The 13253-nt window shown below is 44.4% G+C and overlaps 1 protein-coding gene across 2 annotated transcripts in view; it reads left to right on the top strand.

Moving 5' to 3' along the window:
- col22a1 (collagen, type XXII, alpha 1) overlaps window positions 1–13253 on the top strand; it is a 66050-nt gene that overhangs the window by 47079 nt on the left and 5718 nt on the right. For both annotated transcript variants that reach the window (XM_080484793.1, XM_080484794.1), the window contains exons 36-52: window positions 1379–1423; window positions 1864–1941; window positions 2020–2055; window positions 2133–2186; window positions 2290–2334; window positions 2958–3107; window positions 3413–3466; window positions 3736–3789; window positions 5274–5327; window positions 5472–5525; window positions 5700–5753; window positions 5840–5893; window positions 6022–6075; window positions 6163–6207; window positions 7518–7571; window positions 10258–10311; window positions 10435–10488. In XM_080484793.1, coding sequence (XP_080340919.1) covers window positions 1379–1423; window positions 1864–1941; window positions 2020–2055; window positions 2133–2186; window positions 2290–2334; window positions 2958–3107; window positions 3413–3466; window positions 3736–3789; window positions 5274–5327; window positions 5472–5525; window positions 5700–5753; window positions 5840–5893; window positions 6022–6075; window positions 6163–6207; window positions 7518–7571; window positions 10258–10311; window positions 10435–10488 — 993 coding nt within the window. The remainder of the gene's footprint in view (window positions 1–1378; window positions 1424–1863; window positions 1942–2019; window positions 2056–2132; window positions 2187–2289; window positions 2335–2957; window positions 3108–3412; window positions 3467–3735; window positions 3790–5273; window positions 5328–5471; window positions 5526–5699; window positions 5754–5839; window positions 5894–6021; window positions 6076–6162; window positions 6208–7517; window positions 7572–10257; window positions 10312–10434; window positions 10489–13253) is intronic.

The following is a 13253-nucleotide window of genomic DNA, read 5'->3' as shown; positions in this document are numbered from 1 at the left end:
GTCCATTGCCCTGCAGGTCTGAGTGATCTGTTGGTGAGAGGAAAGGTTCCACTCTAACGAACACTACCAGGTCTAGGTTGTGTTCTCTAGGTTCCTTTTTAGAGTCGAGAAGTATTTCTCTGATGAAGTTCAAAGCGCGACACTGGTACCCAAATGGCAGGTGTATGATGGGAGGAATTTGCTTGCAGTGACCACTGGGGGGCCTAAAGCCCTTGTTTGGTCTGTTTCTCAAATTCATTTCACACGTAGAAGAAAACCATAATAAGACACCTCGTGGAATCTAGAGCAGAACTGTTAAACTACCCAGTGACCACCACTGGCAGATCAGATCGACCTTTCTTTCTTTCTTTCTTTCTTTCTTTCTTTCTTTCTTTCTCTTCTTTTTTTTTTGAGTGGTGGGAATGGTACGGACTACCTGGAACCAGCAGATGGCGGTAGTGCAACTTTCACGGATGCCAACTGCCGTTGACCCAAAGTAAAGAAGCAAAAGGGGAAACAGTCATCAGGGACGGAAAAAAAAGCTGCTGATAAAGGAGAGAGGGAAACAGTCATCAGGGACGATAAGGGCGGTGGGAAACACTGTGGATAGATAGAACCAGCAGATGGTGGTAATGCAGCTTTATGAATGCAAACTGCTGTAAACTTAAGAGAAGAAGAACAAGCTTCACTGTCGTACTGACACATCAGATCTACAAGTTCTTTCTTTGTGGTAATCTGGGTGGCTGATTGTTTTGGCCACCGTGAAGCTACAGGAAACAGTTGCTCAGGTGTGAACTGGTAGGTAGCTGAAGGGTGGACTCCACCTGTGATGATCCGGTTCAGAAGGATGAATGGAGAAGAGACATTGGATTCGGTGCTGGAGGGTTTATTCAGACGAACAGTCGGAGATCTCACAGCACAATCAGACAGACACATCAAGGACACCGACACAGACTGACTCACAGACGGACTGAAAGCAAAGCTAACCCACTGAAGGACCCTTCTGCTTCTTGAGACACCTCCCCCACCCCAATGCCCTCGGCCCCGGCTCCTCAAAGTCAGACATGAACGTTTGTCTTACTTTCTACAAAGACACACAGACGCACCAGTCGGACAGGGAGCCGTCCTTAGAGAGACAACACAACCCGACAACACAAAGATTTTCCACTACACCTGGGACCTTAAGTGATTTGGAACGCCCCCCTCTCCAGAAAACCTAGAAGTTTTCAAGGAGAACCAGGTTTACCGACACTTGACCGGCAGTGAAACTTGCTTTGCCAAGGCACAACCGAAATGTTTAGACATACGAGGCAACAGCGCTAAACTCTTCAATATCTCAAACCACGTTTAAATAATTTATTTAATCAGTTGTGACCGATGGTGTTGTGTGTGATTACAGGGAGAACCAGGACCACAAGGAATCCAAGGACCCTCAGGCCCAAAGGTGAGACGTTGCAGTGGTTTTCTCCACGTCATGCACAGGTGTTCTTTTGTTGAATTTCTTTTTCTTTTTTCCTTCACACAGATGATTAAAACAATTCATTTTGGTTGAAAGCAGCAATAAAAAAAAAAAAAAAGCAATTTTCTGTGCCCACTGCTCTGTGACTGCCGCTCTCATGACCGGTCGTGAGGAGGTGGGGGGGGGGTTTCTGGATTTATGGTGTCAAGTCACTCACCCCCATCACCAATCCGTTTTCTCTTCTGAGTACCAAAATGTCAACTTTAGATGGGATTTCTTTTCTTTTTAGCGTCGTCATAGAATAAAAGTGTTATTTCTGGGATCAGCGGTCGTCGCTTAATGACTCTTAGACGAGCATTGCACCTCGACTGGTATTCTTTGACGGGCAGGATGGTGGAGTAAACTTTTTGTTCTCCCCGCTCAAGGGTCTCCCGGGGTCTCAAGGAGAACCGGGTTTACCAGGAGACAGGGGCCATGCAGGAGAAGGCAAAGTGGGACCACCGGTATGAACTTCATGGAGAGTCACACTTGTTGTTCATGCCTAATAAGAACCGGCTTATTTGACAACGTTTTGTTTACAGGGCGTTCCGGGAAAATCTGGTGAACCTGGACCTGCGGTAAGTATCTTCGACAAAGGACGGTGGTATCTTTACGTATTTGAGTTGTGAGTCTGATATGCACGTCTGGGTTTCAGGGTTTAAGAGGTCCATCAGGGGTCGCCGGTCCCCAAGGCCCGGCGGGACACAATGTAAGGACTCAAAGCATGCGCGTACTACTCAACCCTAGTTTGGGGTAATAATCATGTATAATAAATGGTGTTAAGTGTTTCATTCTTTTGGCTCCAAATGCAGGGTCTGCCTGGAAGGCCTGGAGAGAAGGGATCACAAGGGGAGCCTGTGAGTACTCATGTAGTAGCAGAGTAACCAGTACTGTGGTGGGTGTATCCACACTGGGCTCTAAATATGGTACTGTTGGTACCTCATGGTACCTGAGGACACATCAATGCCTCTTTAAGTTGGGATCTGATCTAATTATTCAGCTGATTGGGAATCGGAGAATCTTGCACGATACCGTTCTTGATCTCATCCACCCATTCGTACATGCATTCATTCACACACTCACACAGTCATTTGAGTGCTGGGCGACCATGTGGGGGGAACTCGGGGGTTTAAATGTCCACGAACACATGGACGGATGGATATTTGGGGTGGAACCACAGCCGTTCTGGAGAGCGGTGGGAAACTATAGAGATAGATAGAACCAGCAGATGGCGGTAGTGTAACTTTATGGGGGCAAACTGTCGTTAAACCCAAAAGAAGAGGAAGAAGAAGTTCTGCTTCCTAACCTCAGATGTCTGCTCACACTAACAGAACCCACAGGTTCTGATTTAAAACCATAATTTCTCCAGTTCAATCTCAGCAGGCATGAGATCGAAATCTCTTGGTCCTCGTGCGTCTCTGCTGTTTTCATGACTTCTTCGGTACTGACCCATTCACTCCTGTGTCGTCTCTCTCTTCAGGGGAAGGCAGCAGACCTCTCTGACCTCAACCTGAAGGATGTCTGCTCAGACTGCCCCGCCGGCCCACCCGGACCACCGGGTCTCCCGGGAGTTCCAGGAGATAAAGGACACACGGGGCCTCCTGGGAAAAGCGGCCAGGACGGATACCAAGTAGGACACAGTCATTACCGTCTCGCCGTTATTCAGAACAGAGTCACTTCTCCCGTAATGTGGAGTCCATCAGTGTAACCGAGCTCGTTGTTCACAAAGTGTGGTACAGTGTCTGTCTCTGGTGTGCCGGGCCTCTGTGAGGCCTGAGGTCCGGGGGTTTCGTCATCATCAGTCACGGTGGCGGTGACGGATGCTCCGGCTCCGGCGGCGTCATTAGCTCGGCCCCCTCTTGGGGCAGCAGGGAACGATTAGGACCCGGCTCTCCCTGGCTGGACAGAGACTGATGGTCCGCCGTGTCATTACAGGGCCCACCGGGACCAGCCGGACCTCAAGGGCCCCCGGGAGCCGACGGAGGGAAGGCAAGTCTGCCCTGTTTTCACTCCGGTAGACGGGAGCTAATTAGTCGCTTCTGTCAACATCGTTTTTATTTGTGCGTTTGTTTTACACGACCCGGTTCAGGTGAGAGCTGGGTCAGAAACTTCTGAGATCATATTTCAAAAGCTGGGCTGCTTTCTTTATGAACTCATCAATTTTTATTTTTTTTCCTTGTGTCAGAAACCTTTACAGTTGATTACGTCTGTCTTGAAATACGACATTTCATACAGTCTTTCTGGCCTCTTCATTTCAGGGTGTAAAAGGTGATCGTGGACCTGCTGGAGGCCCTGGAGAGAAAGGAGATAAGGTATCAATATATATATATGTACTGATAACTCAACACTTTTCAGGGAGAATTTGTCATCATATCAGGACCAATCCATTATATTTTGGAACGTTAACAACTAACAATTTCCGAATAAATCCCCAAATAACTGCAAGAAAAAAAAAAGCCCATACAAAGTGGATGAGAGAAGCCCCTCATGGAGGAGATCACAGAAGATCAGTGTCTGTTGCCATGGAGACGCTCCCTGCTCAGTGATGTAGCTTCCTGACCCACCTAGCATCAATATGAGCTAACGGCTATCACGCTAGTGATGCTAACTCGGTTCCAAAAACAAAATGTGGTGAAGTTCTGCGCTCTACCGAGTGTAGTTTTAGTTTTTAATGTTCGCGGCCGAATATTACATTTTCAGTTCAAAATTTTAAAAATGGACCTAAAATACTCCGAAGAATGAGAGAAATTAACAAACTACCTCAGAGATGCCAGTTTTAATGTCCGTATATCTGCTCACATTAACAAGCTTATCAACAAGTCCATTTAGTAAGTAGTCATGTAATACCTGTTTGTAGCACAAGGTGGTGCACTGAGTCATTTGAGAATCAAATTTTTTTGTTGTCCATCGAGATTTATATTTACTTTTGATGTTTGAAATTCTTGAAAATATGTAAGTTGATAATTATCTTCAGTTTGAAGTAATTTGTCTACTGAAAGTGCAAAATGGCATCACATGCTTAAAAGCAAGTGCAAGCTGAAGACAATTTTATATTATTTATGTAGAAGGGGTGGGTTTCGATAACTTCTCCTTCTTCCCATGCCTTTTAGGACGTGCTGTCTAATTCTATTGTTCTGCTGTAATTATCCACTGTTTGTGTTGGGAGATATTTGGTTATCTAGTGCGCACCGTGGACTGATATTGATTTTGAGCATGTCCAAAATAAAATTTGAAATGAAATCTAATTCATGCATTGTAATACCTGAATCCAGTCGCTCATACCTAACATCTGTACCTATTCCCAGTATGAAAGCACTCTAGGTTTCATATTTCTACATATACATAATGAGACGGAATTATTTTTTCACTTTTTGTGATCTCACAATTTATGATTATTGGTTGGTTAAGAAATGAAAGTCTTCCTCAGATGAATGTATATGACACCAGATTAATTTATTTTTAAAAAGAAATGTTGAAATTGAAATGAAGGGAATGCTCAGTCTCTTCCAGATTTGTAATGCCAATTTGTGCCACCAGGTGATGTAGTGAGCAAACCTGTTAATTTCTGTGCGTACTTAATCCAACAAATTTTTTTTTTAATTTGAACTAACAAAACAAACAAACGACCAATAAACTCAACAGAATGTTGCGTCGACTCGCCAGCGCTGCCAAACGCACCGAAGTGGCAAAATAGAACTTTCACAGATTGTATAAAAGACTTTTTTTTTTTTATTGCAGTTTATGCTGACATACATGACATGCATGTAATTTTAATGCGTACTTCCTGTGTGAACAGGGTCACCCTGGACCCCCCGGCCACCCGGGTCCTGCGGGATTAATGGGAACTCCGGTAAGTTTCAGGCCTGACGTTCACCTCACATGTTCCAAATATTTAAGCTTTTTGTAAATGGGGCTCATTTGTCGGAGAAAAGGTCTCACGGTGACGCGTTCTATTTCCGTCGACCTCCGCTGACACTGTCTCTTCTCTCCACAGGGTACCGACGGACAGCCCGGCTCCGCGGGTCCCCCGGGACCCCCCGGAGAAAAGGTCAGGCTGCTCCCGGAGTACTTCCCCCTCAGAAAACTTATTACCCATGTGCCATTATTGTACAAGCCTCGTCCCCTTGGCATGTAGGGCAGCCGGCCTGCGCTGTAATAGCGGCTATTAATCATTTTCTTTTGGTGTCTGTGACCTGTTTGTTTGTTTGTTTGTTCCCACCAGGGCAAAGAGGGCCTCAAAGGAATCCAGGGACCACCAGGTCTTCCCGGCTTGATAGTAAGAAATAAATGCATGAATGTACGCACACTTCCTGCTGAGGGGGTTCTGGTGAATTGGTGATAATCCATTTCCCTGTTGTGCAGGGCCAGCCTGGGAAAATGGGAAAAGATGGCAGAGCAGGTGAAACAGGAGAGACTGTAAGTAGATTAAAATCACCCAAAGAGCAATTTTCATTCAAAAAAAACACAAAACAAAACAACAACAACAACAACAAGCCTGTACTGTAGGTGAATCCGTCTTGACACTCTCACTGTTTTTCACGCAGGGCAAGCAAGGTGAACCTGGGCCCCCAGGTAACTCTGGACTCAGGGGACTTCCTGTAAGTAACACTGTCTGATAGAAATAGCTCACGCCGTGCAAATTACTGCCACTGATGTTCCACCGCTGCTTTTCTGTCGCTGCTCAGGGTTTTAAGGGCCACAGGGGAGAACCTGGACCTCCGGGATCTAAGGTCAGTCCGATCACATTTAAGAAACACAGAGTAAAGCAAAGCACTTTATTTGGCACCATTTTCCTGCCTAATGAGCTTCGAGCCTTATCGAGGAAACGCAGTGATCTTGTAATCGTGAATCTGCTCACCTGCTGCAATGACAACAGAGGGGGGGCAGGGGGGTGGTGGTGGTGGTGGTGGTGGGGTCCTCCGTGCCCCTCCTCTTCCCTGATTGTTGTCAGCTGGGCCTCATTTCTCTCTGTGTATCCAATTCAGTTTTACATAGGTAGTACCCAAAACACTTCTAATATAAAATCTATACTATCTATATAAACAAAATACCTGTAATTTTAAAATCTACAGAAATAGTAAATGCAATAAAAGTCAATATACAGTATTTTTTTCCCATTTTCAAGACACAGTGATTTGAAGTGATCCAAAGATCACTTTGGATCATTTTATTTGATTTGTTTAATCAGGCGAGTCCCATTGAGACGGCAGGATCTCTTTTCCAGACCCATTTTTCCATCCATTCCACATTCTAATATATACAGCGATACTTTCAGAAAGCCTAAACATGATAAGCTGGCGAGGAGGTGAAGCAGTAGAATAGAATCTGCCTCCATACCGTTCACTTTAAAATCACTGCATGAGTTGTACTTAACTTCACCGGCTTCATCAGGTCTTGATCCTTGCATGTTTTACTTCTTTTTGTTTCATAACCTTCGGTTTGTAATAATCTTTAGTTGAAGAGTTCCTCTTCTTTTTGAATCCTGACAAGATCAGAAGGAACTTTATTGATCAAGGAAATGAAAGCAGCTTCGGAGAGGGAACACAGCTCCGTATCCTCGCTGCAGGAAACAAGCCCGTCGCCACGCCCCGTTGTTTGGTTTGCCGCACTGCGATGGCGAGACGCTGTCTGACACCTGCACAAACCCCCCCACTCGCACACCCCTTTCCTCCTCCACACATGCCTCCGACATGAACATCCCTGGTTCTGCTGAGGAGCCAATAGCACGGCTCATTACAGAGGGCTCCGCCCCCTCAACTCCGCCAGCACGGCAGACCACTTATTGAAGAAGCCGTAATGTGTTGCCAGAGACACTGAGAGCGACTCTAATTGCTGCCGCTGCAGCCCAGGAAATTGAAAGTTGACACATACAATGAGAAGTGCAGACTTTTCCCCCTCGGCACACTGTGAGAATGTCCAATTTAATTTCGCGATTTACTCGGTTGGAGTTTGATTCTAAAGTATTCGCCGGTGAGAACACAGAGGGATGAACTCAGGCCTGAAGGTTTTTTTTTTTAATCACTTTGTTCTTGTCACACAGGGAGAAGATGGGAAGTCCGGATCACCTGGACGAGATGGCAAACCTGGAAAAGAGGTATACTTGAACTTTAGCACATTTGGATTATTTTACGTTCCCCTCCCGCAAAGAATCCAACAACTTTAAAGGTCCCATATTATACAAAATTCACTTTATACATCTTTAACAGCAAAATGTGTCCTCATAGCCTGTATGAGACTCCAGAACTGAAGAAAGTCTGTCATGTCCTTCACTTGCTCCACCGTTCAGTCTGCCCATACAGGCGATTTAGAGATTTTCCCTTCATGACATCATCTGGGGAAATAACCACTGCCTCTGGCCGAGGACAGTCCCTTTAACCCTCACACAGGTAGATGAGCTCTGCCCTCTATAATTAAATTCTCTTAGCAAATGCTACCGACATGGAGTAGGCGTGGATAGACACAACACATTAGCATTTAAAGGTACAGACACAGAAACAGCTTGTTCTCAGTAGAGCCACTAGAGGGACCTTTAGACCCGTTGAATTTCAGGACCAAAACACTTTCAATGCAATGTTGCTGACGACTATGTGCAATTGTTGACAAACTGCGTAGCATGGGACCTTTAACAGGAACTGTCCAAACTGGAAACCATACTGCCTATTTTGTGCTTTTGACTAATGAAATCAACGCTAAACCACCTTTAGAGCAAAATTTCTAAAAGCCTTTAGTAGCAATTCCCAACTCCACAGTGTGTGTTTGTTTCATTGTTCCTGTAAATGCACCACATTTTAAAATCACCTCAATCACTTTTAGGGTTTTTATAAGAATATATTTAAGTCCTTTACTTCTTCTTCTCATATACAAGTACATATAGATAGATAGATAGATAGATAGATAGATAGATAGATAGATAGATAGATAGATAGATAGATAGATAGATAGATAGATAGATAGATAGATAGATAGATAGATAGATAGATAGATAGTCTGCTAAGGGTTACCTTCGGCTAAGCACATATAGAAGAAAAGGCTAATTGAAATATATCAACATTTATATATCAAGGTGAAATAATCTCTGTCCAAACCACTTTCCAAACCCATTTTTGTTCCTGATCTAATCATATGTTGACTTTTTTTTTTTTTTTTTTTAATTCCACAAACTCCCCTTGTAGATCTGGGGGAGGTTCTTTTCTTTTCTGACCCATTTTATCTCTTTCGTGTTTCAACACGACTGATCAAATCTGGCTGATTGAACTCATGCTGGGACTATTTAAACCAACACTCCAGCTCTCTGTTTGATAAAGTAAAATACAGAAAAGACGCGACAATACCCGCTTGAGAGAGAACAAAACTGTCTTTTAACTCAGAGAAAATCCTCCAAACGAACACACGGTGTCGCTCTGCGTCACACACACACACACACACACACACACACACACACACACACACACACACACACACACACACACACACACACACACACACACACACACACACACACACACACACACACACACACACACACACACACACACACACACACACACACACACAGCAGTTGTGTGCAGGTTTCCAGCCTGTGGTCAGGTCGTGTGGCCGGAGAAGGAAGACGCTGCAGGGCAGCGAGGGCTTGTCGCTGCTTGTTAAGGCCACAGACGCTTAGGATTTTTCTTCCTCACGACAGCGAGAGAACCACGAGAGTTAAATCCAGACCGAGTAGAGCCGGTACTGTTGCTACTGACCTTTTTTAATAGGCACATATCAGGATTGTGTAGCAGCGTAAACATTAATCAACATTTTTAAATGATTCTCTATAAAATAACGTTGGAACAATCAGCCAGCGTTTTGAGATCATGTAAAACAGGGTTGTCAAACACAAGGCTGCAATCCGGCCACCGAACAACCAAACAAACCGTAAAAAATACACAGAAAACTTTTCAACAACTTCCTTAAGAGTAGCAGACAAAACACAACACTCAGCTTATTACAACGTGTATATTAAAATTGGCTTCAGTAAAAATTGTTTGTAAATATTTCCACAAAAAACAGTTTCATCAGGTCCACTCAAAGGAACACATTAAGCTCTAATCCAGTCTATTTTCACCACATTATTTCCATTCATAAGCAGATTAATCGATTATTTAGCGAGCATCTTTTGTCCGTCCACATGAGGATGGAGTCACCGTGTTTTCATTGGCTCCTTGCAGCGTTGTCATGCAAACGGACACCCTCCGCTTGAAAACGTTGCCCTAAACTTGTATTTGAGGATGTCCGTCGAATTTATTCCATGTATAAATACGCGCTTCATATATTTTCGATCTTGACAATAGTTTCTGCTGTTGCCAGGAACCAGTTGGACATTTATGAATAAAACTCCTTCCCCACCAACTGTAAGCTTCCGTGGAGCACGAGCTGTCCTGCCCTTTCACAGCCTCACGTCTCCACGCGGTGTCCAAGAAGCTGTTGTTTCCCCTTCCTGTTCGTCACGCGGAAGACTGAAAACTCTCGTGCTCGCGCTTAAATGCTGCTGCGTTTCCATTCCCGCATTTGTCTACCGCGGCGCTCGCACTCCACAAAGGTCCGTTGTTCCCGGGCTCGATCTCCGGCTGCGAGGTTTAAAAGACAATGTTGTCGCTGCAGCAGGAGACGCTGAGAAGAAGAGGAATGTATCTTACACCCACTCCTGTCGAAACGTCAAGATGGACTGCATGCTTAAAATAAATACTCAGAGTCAAAATGTTGCATCTGAAGATGAGATGATGTTTCTGGTGTGCTTGCAGGGCTTGAAGGGACCTCCTGGTCCTGATGGGTTACTGGGACCAAGAGGAGAGCCGGTAAGTCCAAACCAATCACCGATTGACTTAAAGATCTGGATATAAATCGTCACTGGCTTTGATTTCTTTTCAACCCTTATCAGCGAGTTTCTTTTGTTTGTTTGATTGGTTTGCCTTTCACAGGGTAAACCTGGTGAACCAGGACCGGCAGGGAAATCGGGTCTCCCTGGAACGCCGGTAAGTTGCCTGTTTCCACTGTACTTATTCCCGAATGTCTGTTTCTGCTTTGGCAAAATCCCAAAGGTTTAATGTTAAATCCGGCTACGCGAAGAGGATGGAGCCGCACTTGGATTTTTGCGTCGTCAGATCGATGCTTGGTTCGGCTGATGATCTGATTCGCTCAGTTCTGTTTGTGACCTCTGAAGGCCTCTTCATACTCCATAAGAACAAGACGAAAGTTCGGCAGTTCAGGTCCTGCCGAACAAAATGACGTCATTTCCTTCTTCCAGCTTCCTAGAGCCGAAGAAATTTGTTTTGGCTGTGCCAACCGCCCTGGCCGAACTATGTGGGAGCCGCACTGCCGAAACTTCTGCACTGCCGTGTGCTGCGCATGTATGTTCCAGTTCCAGTTCCAGTTCGCTCATGACTATCAGTGATATTTTAATCATATTTAGCTTGTAACATCGCTACTGTACGAGCGCCGCAGCTCGTTAAAATGTCGGAGTGCAGGCTTTTACATGATGCACCTGAACGCATCACGAACAGCTGTCAGCTCCTGTAGTTAAAACCGGACCAACATCGCGCTCGGACAAAAACTCTCTTTTATTACAGAAACAGTTCAGAGAAATGTATTTCTGAAAGCGCTGGAGGCCAAAAATAAACTGTGCAGTTGAAAAGTTTAAACGCCGCATCACAGACGTGTGGCTGCTGCGAGGGGGCGTGGCCTCCGACTTCGGCAGCTTCTTATCGGAGTATGAACAGTCCTGCCGAAAAAGCTTTTTTTTCAGTAGCTGGCTGACGTCACTGCCGAATTCTCTTCTTGTTCTTATGGGTTCAAAAAGGGAGTATGCAGGGGCCTTTAGGGTTCACCGTTCTAAGAATAATTACTGATACTTGTGAAAAAGAAAAAACCTAGTTTCCAGACTATAATTCATAATTGTCTCATACTATGTGTTTCTTGCTGGATTTATCAAGTTACAGAAGTCTGATTTCTATTTTATTTTTTTTTGTAGCCGACATGATGTATATGATCAAACATTTTGGAACATAAAACAGTTTTACATATTTCCAGGCAAGTAAGATGCTGAAAGCAAATGCAACATTTTTTAAGAATTTGCCAAAAATGGTCAGTTACCCATAAAAGGTTAAAAAGTAGAAAAGATGAATGAATATTATGTGCTTATAATTACCATATTTTCCAGATTATAAGTCATTCTTTTTTTTTTTTTTAATGATTTATGTCAACATATACCGGTACATACCATCTGAGACCACTAGATGGCAGTGCCTATTAACAGAATGTTGTTACAGTAACAGAGAAAAACCTCTGACTGCATATGACTGATAGTTCAAGCATGCTTTTGCCAAAACGAAAAAGCTACACACACAGAATTTAAATGATAAACGCTGCAGGGACAAATCCACAGATGGTTCTGGAACAGCAGCTGCTGTGTGAGAACGAGCAACACTGCAGTTACATCTGGACAAGGAGAAATAAATGTTCTTTCCCTTTTCATGACACTTTTGTTAAATGCAACTTATAATCCATATAATACGGTAATTTCCCATCTGTGACTGCGGAACAACTTGTGGCTCCTGCTGGGATGAAAATACTAGAAGTTGAAAACTGACTCGGCGTTCCACGGTCAGATTTAAACACGGAAAATAATCCAAACTTTGTGAGCGATAGCAGAGGAAGCCGCTCCTCTGTGTGGGGATGTGACTGCAGGCCAGAGCATGGAGGATTTGAGCTGCCAGACTCTGATGCTGGTTGGGAGTAAATGTTGGTGTGACCTGAGAAGGCTGATCTTTTCCCCCCCAGAGGCAGTTGTTCCCAACTGCCTCTGGACCAGTGCTGACCAGGAAACTGCCTGCAGGGGAGCAGGGGGGGGGGGGGGGGGGACAAAAAAACCTCCTAGTGCAGGGAGGGAATCGGTCTACCGGTGCAGAGAGAGCGAGATGTATAATTTGGTTTTTGACTTTCATGAGTGCATCTGCAGCCAAATGCCTGTGCCGAGTCTCTGGAGGTGAGAAAAGGTCTGAATCATCTGATGACGTAAAGACGTAAGGAACAAACGGGTTCAGATGAGGATCAGGAAGGTTTTTTTTTTTTAATTTATTTATTTTTATGTATCAGGAGAAGACTGATATTAAAAAAAACAAAAAAACATTTGGAAAAGTCAAGGTTGCCTGAAAGATGTCAGCCTGATAAACCATGATGAGAGGCTGAAGATGAACGTGTGTGGGGGTTGGGAGTAGAAGATAGCGATGGCAGAGGAGTTGGTTGAAATGTTTGTTTTGGTTCCGATCTGAGTGTGGGACAAAATGCTCCATCTTTAGGGAATAGCTCACGTCTTCAATGCACAAAGACAAAACTACGTTCTGCTGAAGTATCTGCTAAATGACTTTAAAACTTTAAGATGTCAAACATAAAGCCTGTGGCCCCAAAACTGGCCTGAAAGACTTTCCAAAATTGGCCGAACCCCCAAACCAAACCGCAAATATCTCAAACAAAACACTGAGACCCGAGTGGAGATATCGTTGATGCGCCCATGAAAGCGAAGCTACCTCGTCCAAAGCCTCAAAGCCTCAATGCGGTCAGGATTAGGGTTAGGGTTAGGGTCAGGGGGAGTTTGTAAAAACACACATTATGCTGCTGCTTTACTCAAGATGAGATTAGGCCCCAGAAATAAAATGTTAAACTGCTTTGAAAATATGAATAATATGATGATCGTATTATTAAATGACGGATTTGACGGCGTCTCCCTGATGCGCCCTGCCTT

This window comes from Lipophrys pholis, assembly GCF_963383615.2.
Source record: "Lipophrys pholis genome assembly, chromosome: 17".
NCBI lineage: Eukaryota > Metazoa > Chordata > Actinopteri > Blenniiformes > Blenniidae > Lipophrys > Lipophrys pholis.
Note: the sequence above shows the minus strand (reverse complement) of the source record. Positions and strands in the feature narration are given on the sequence as shown.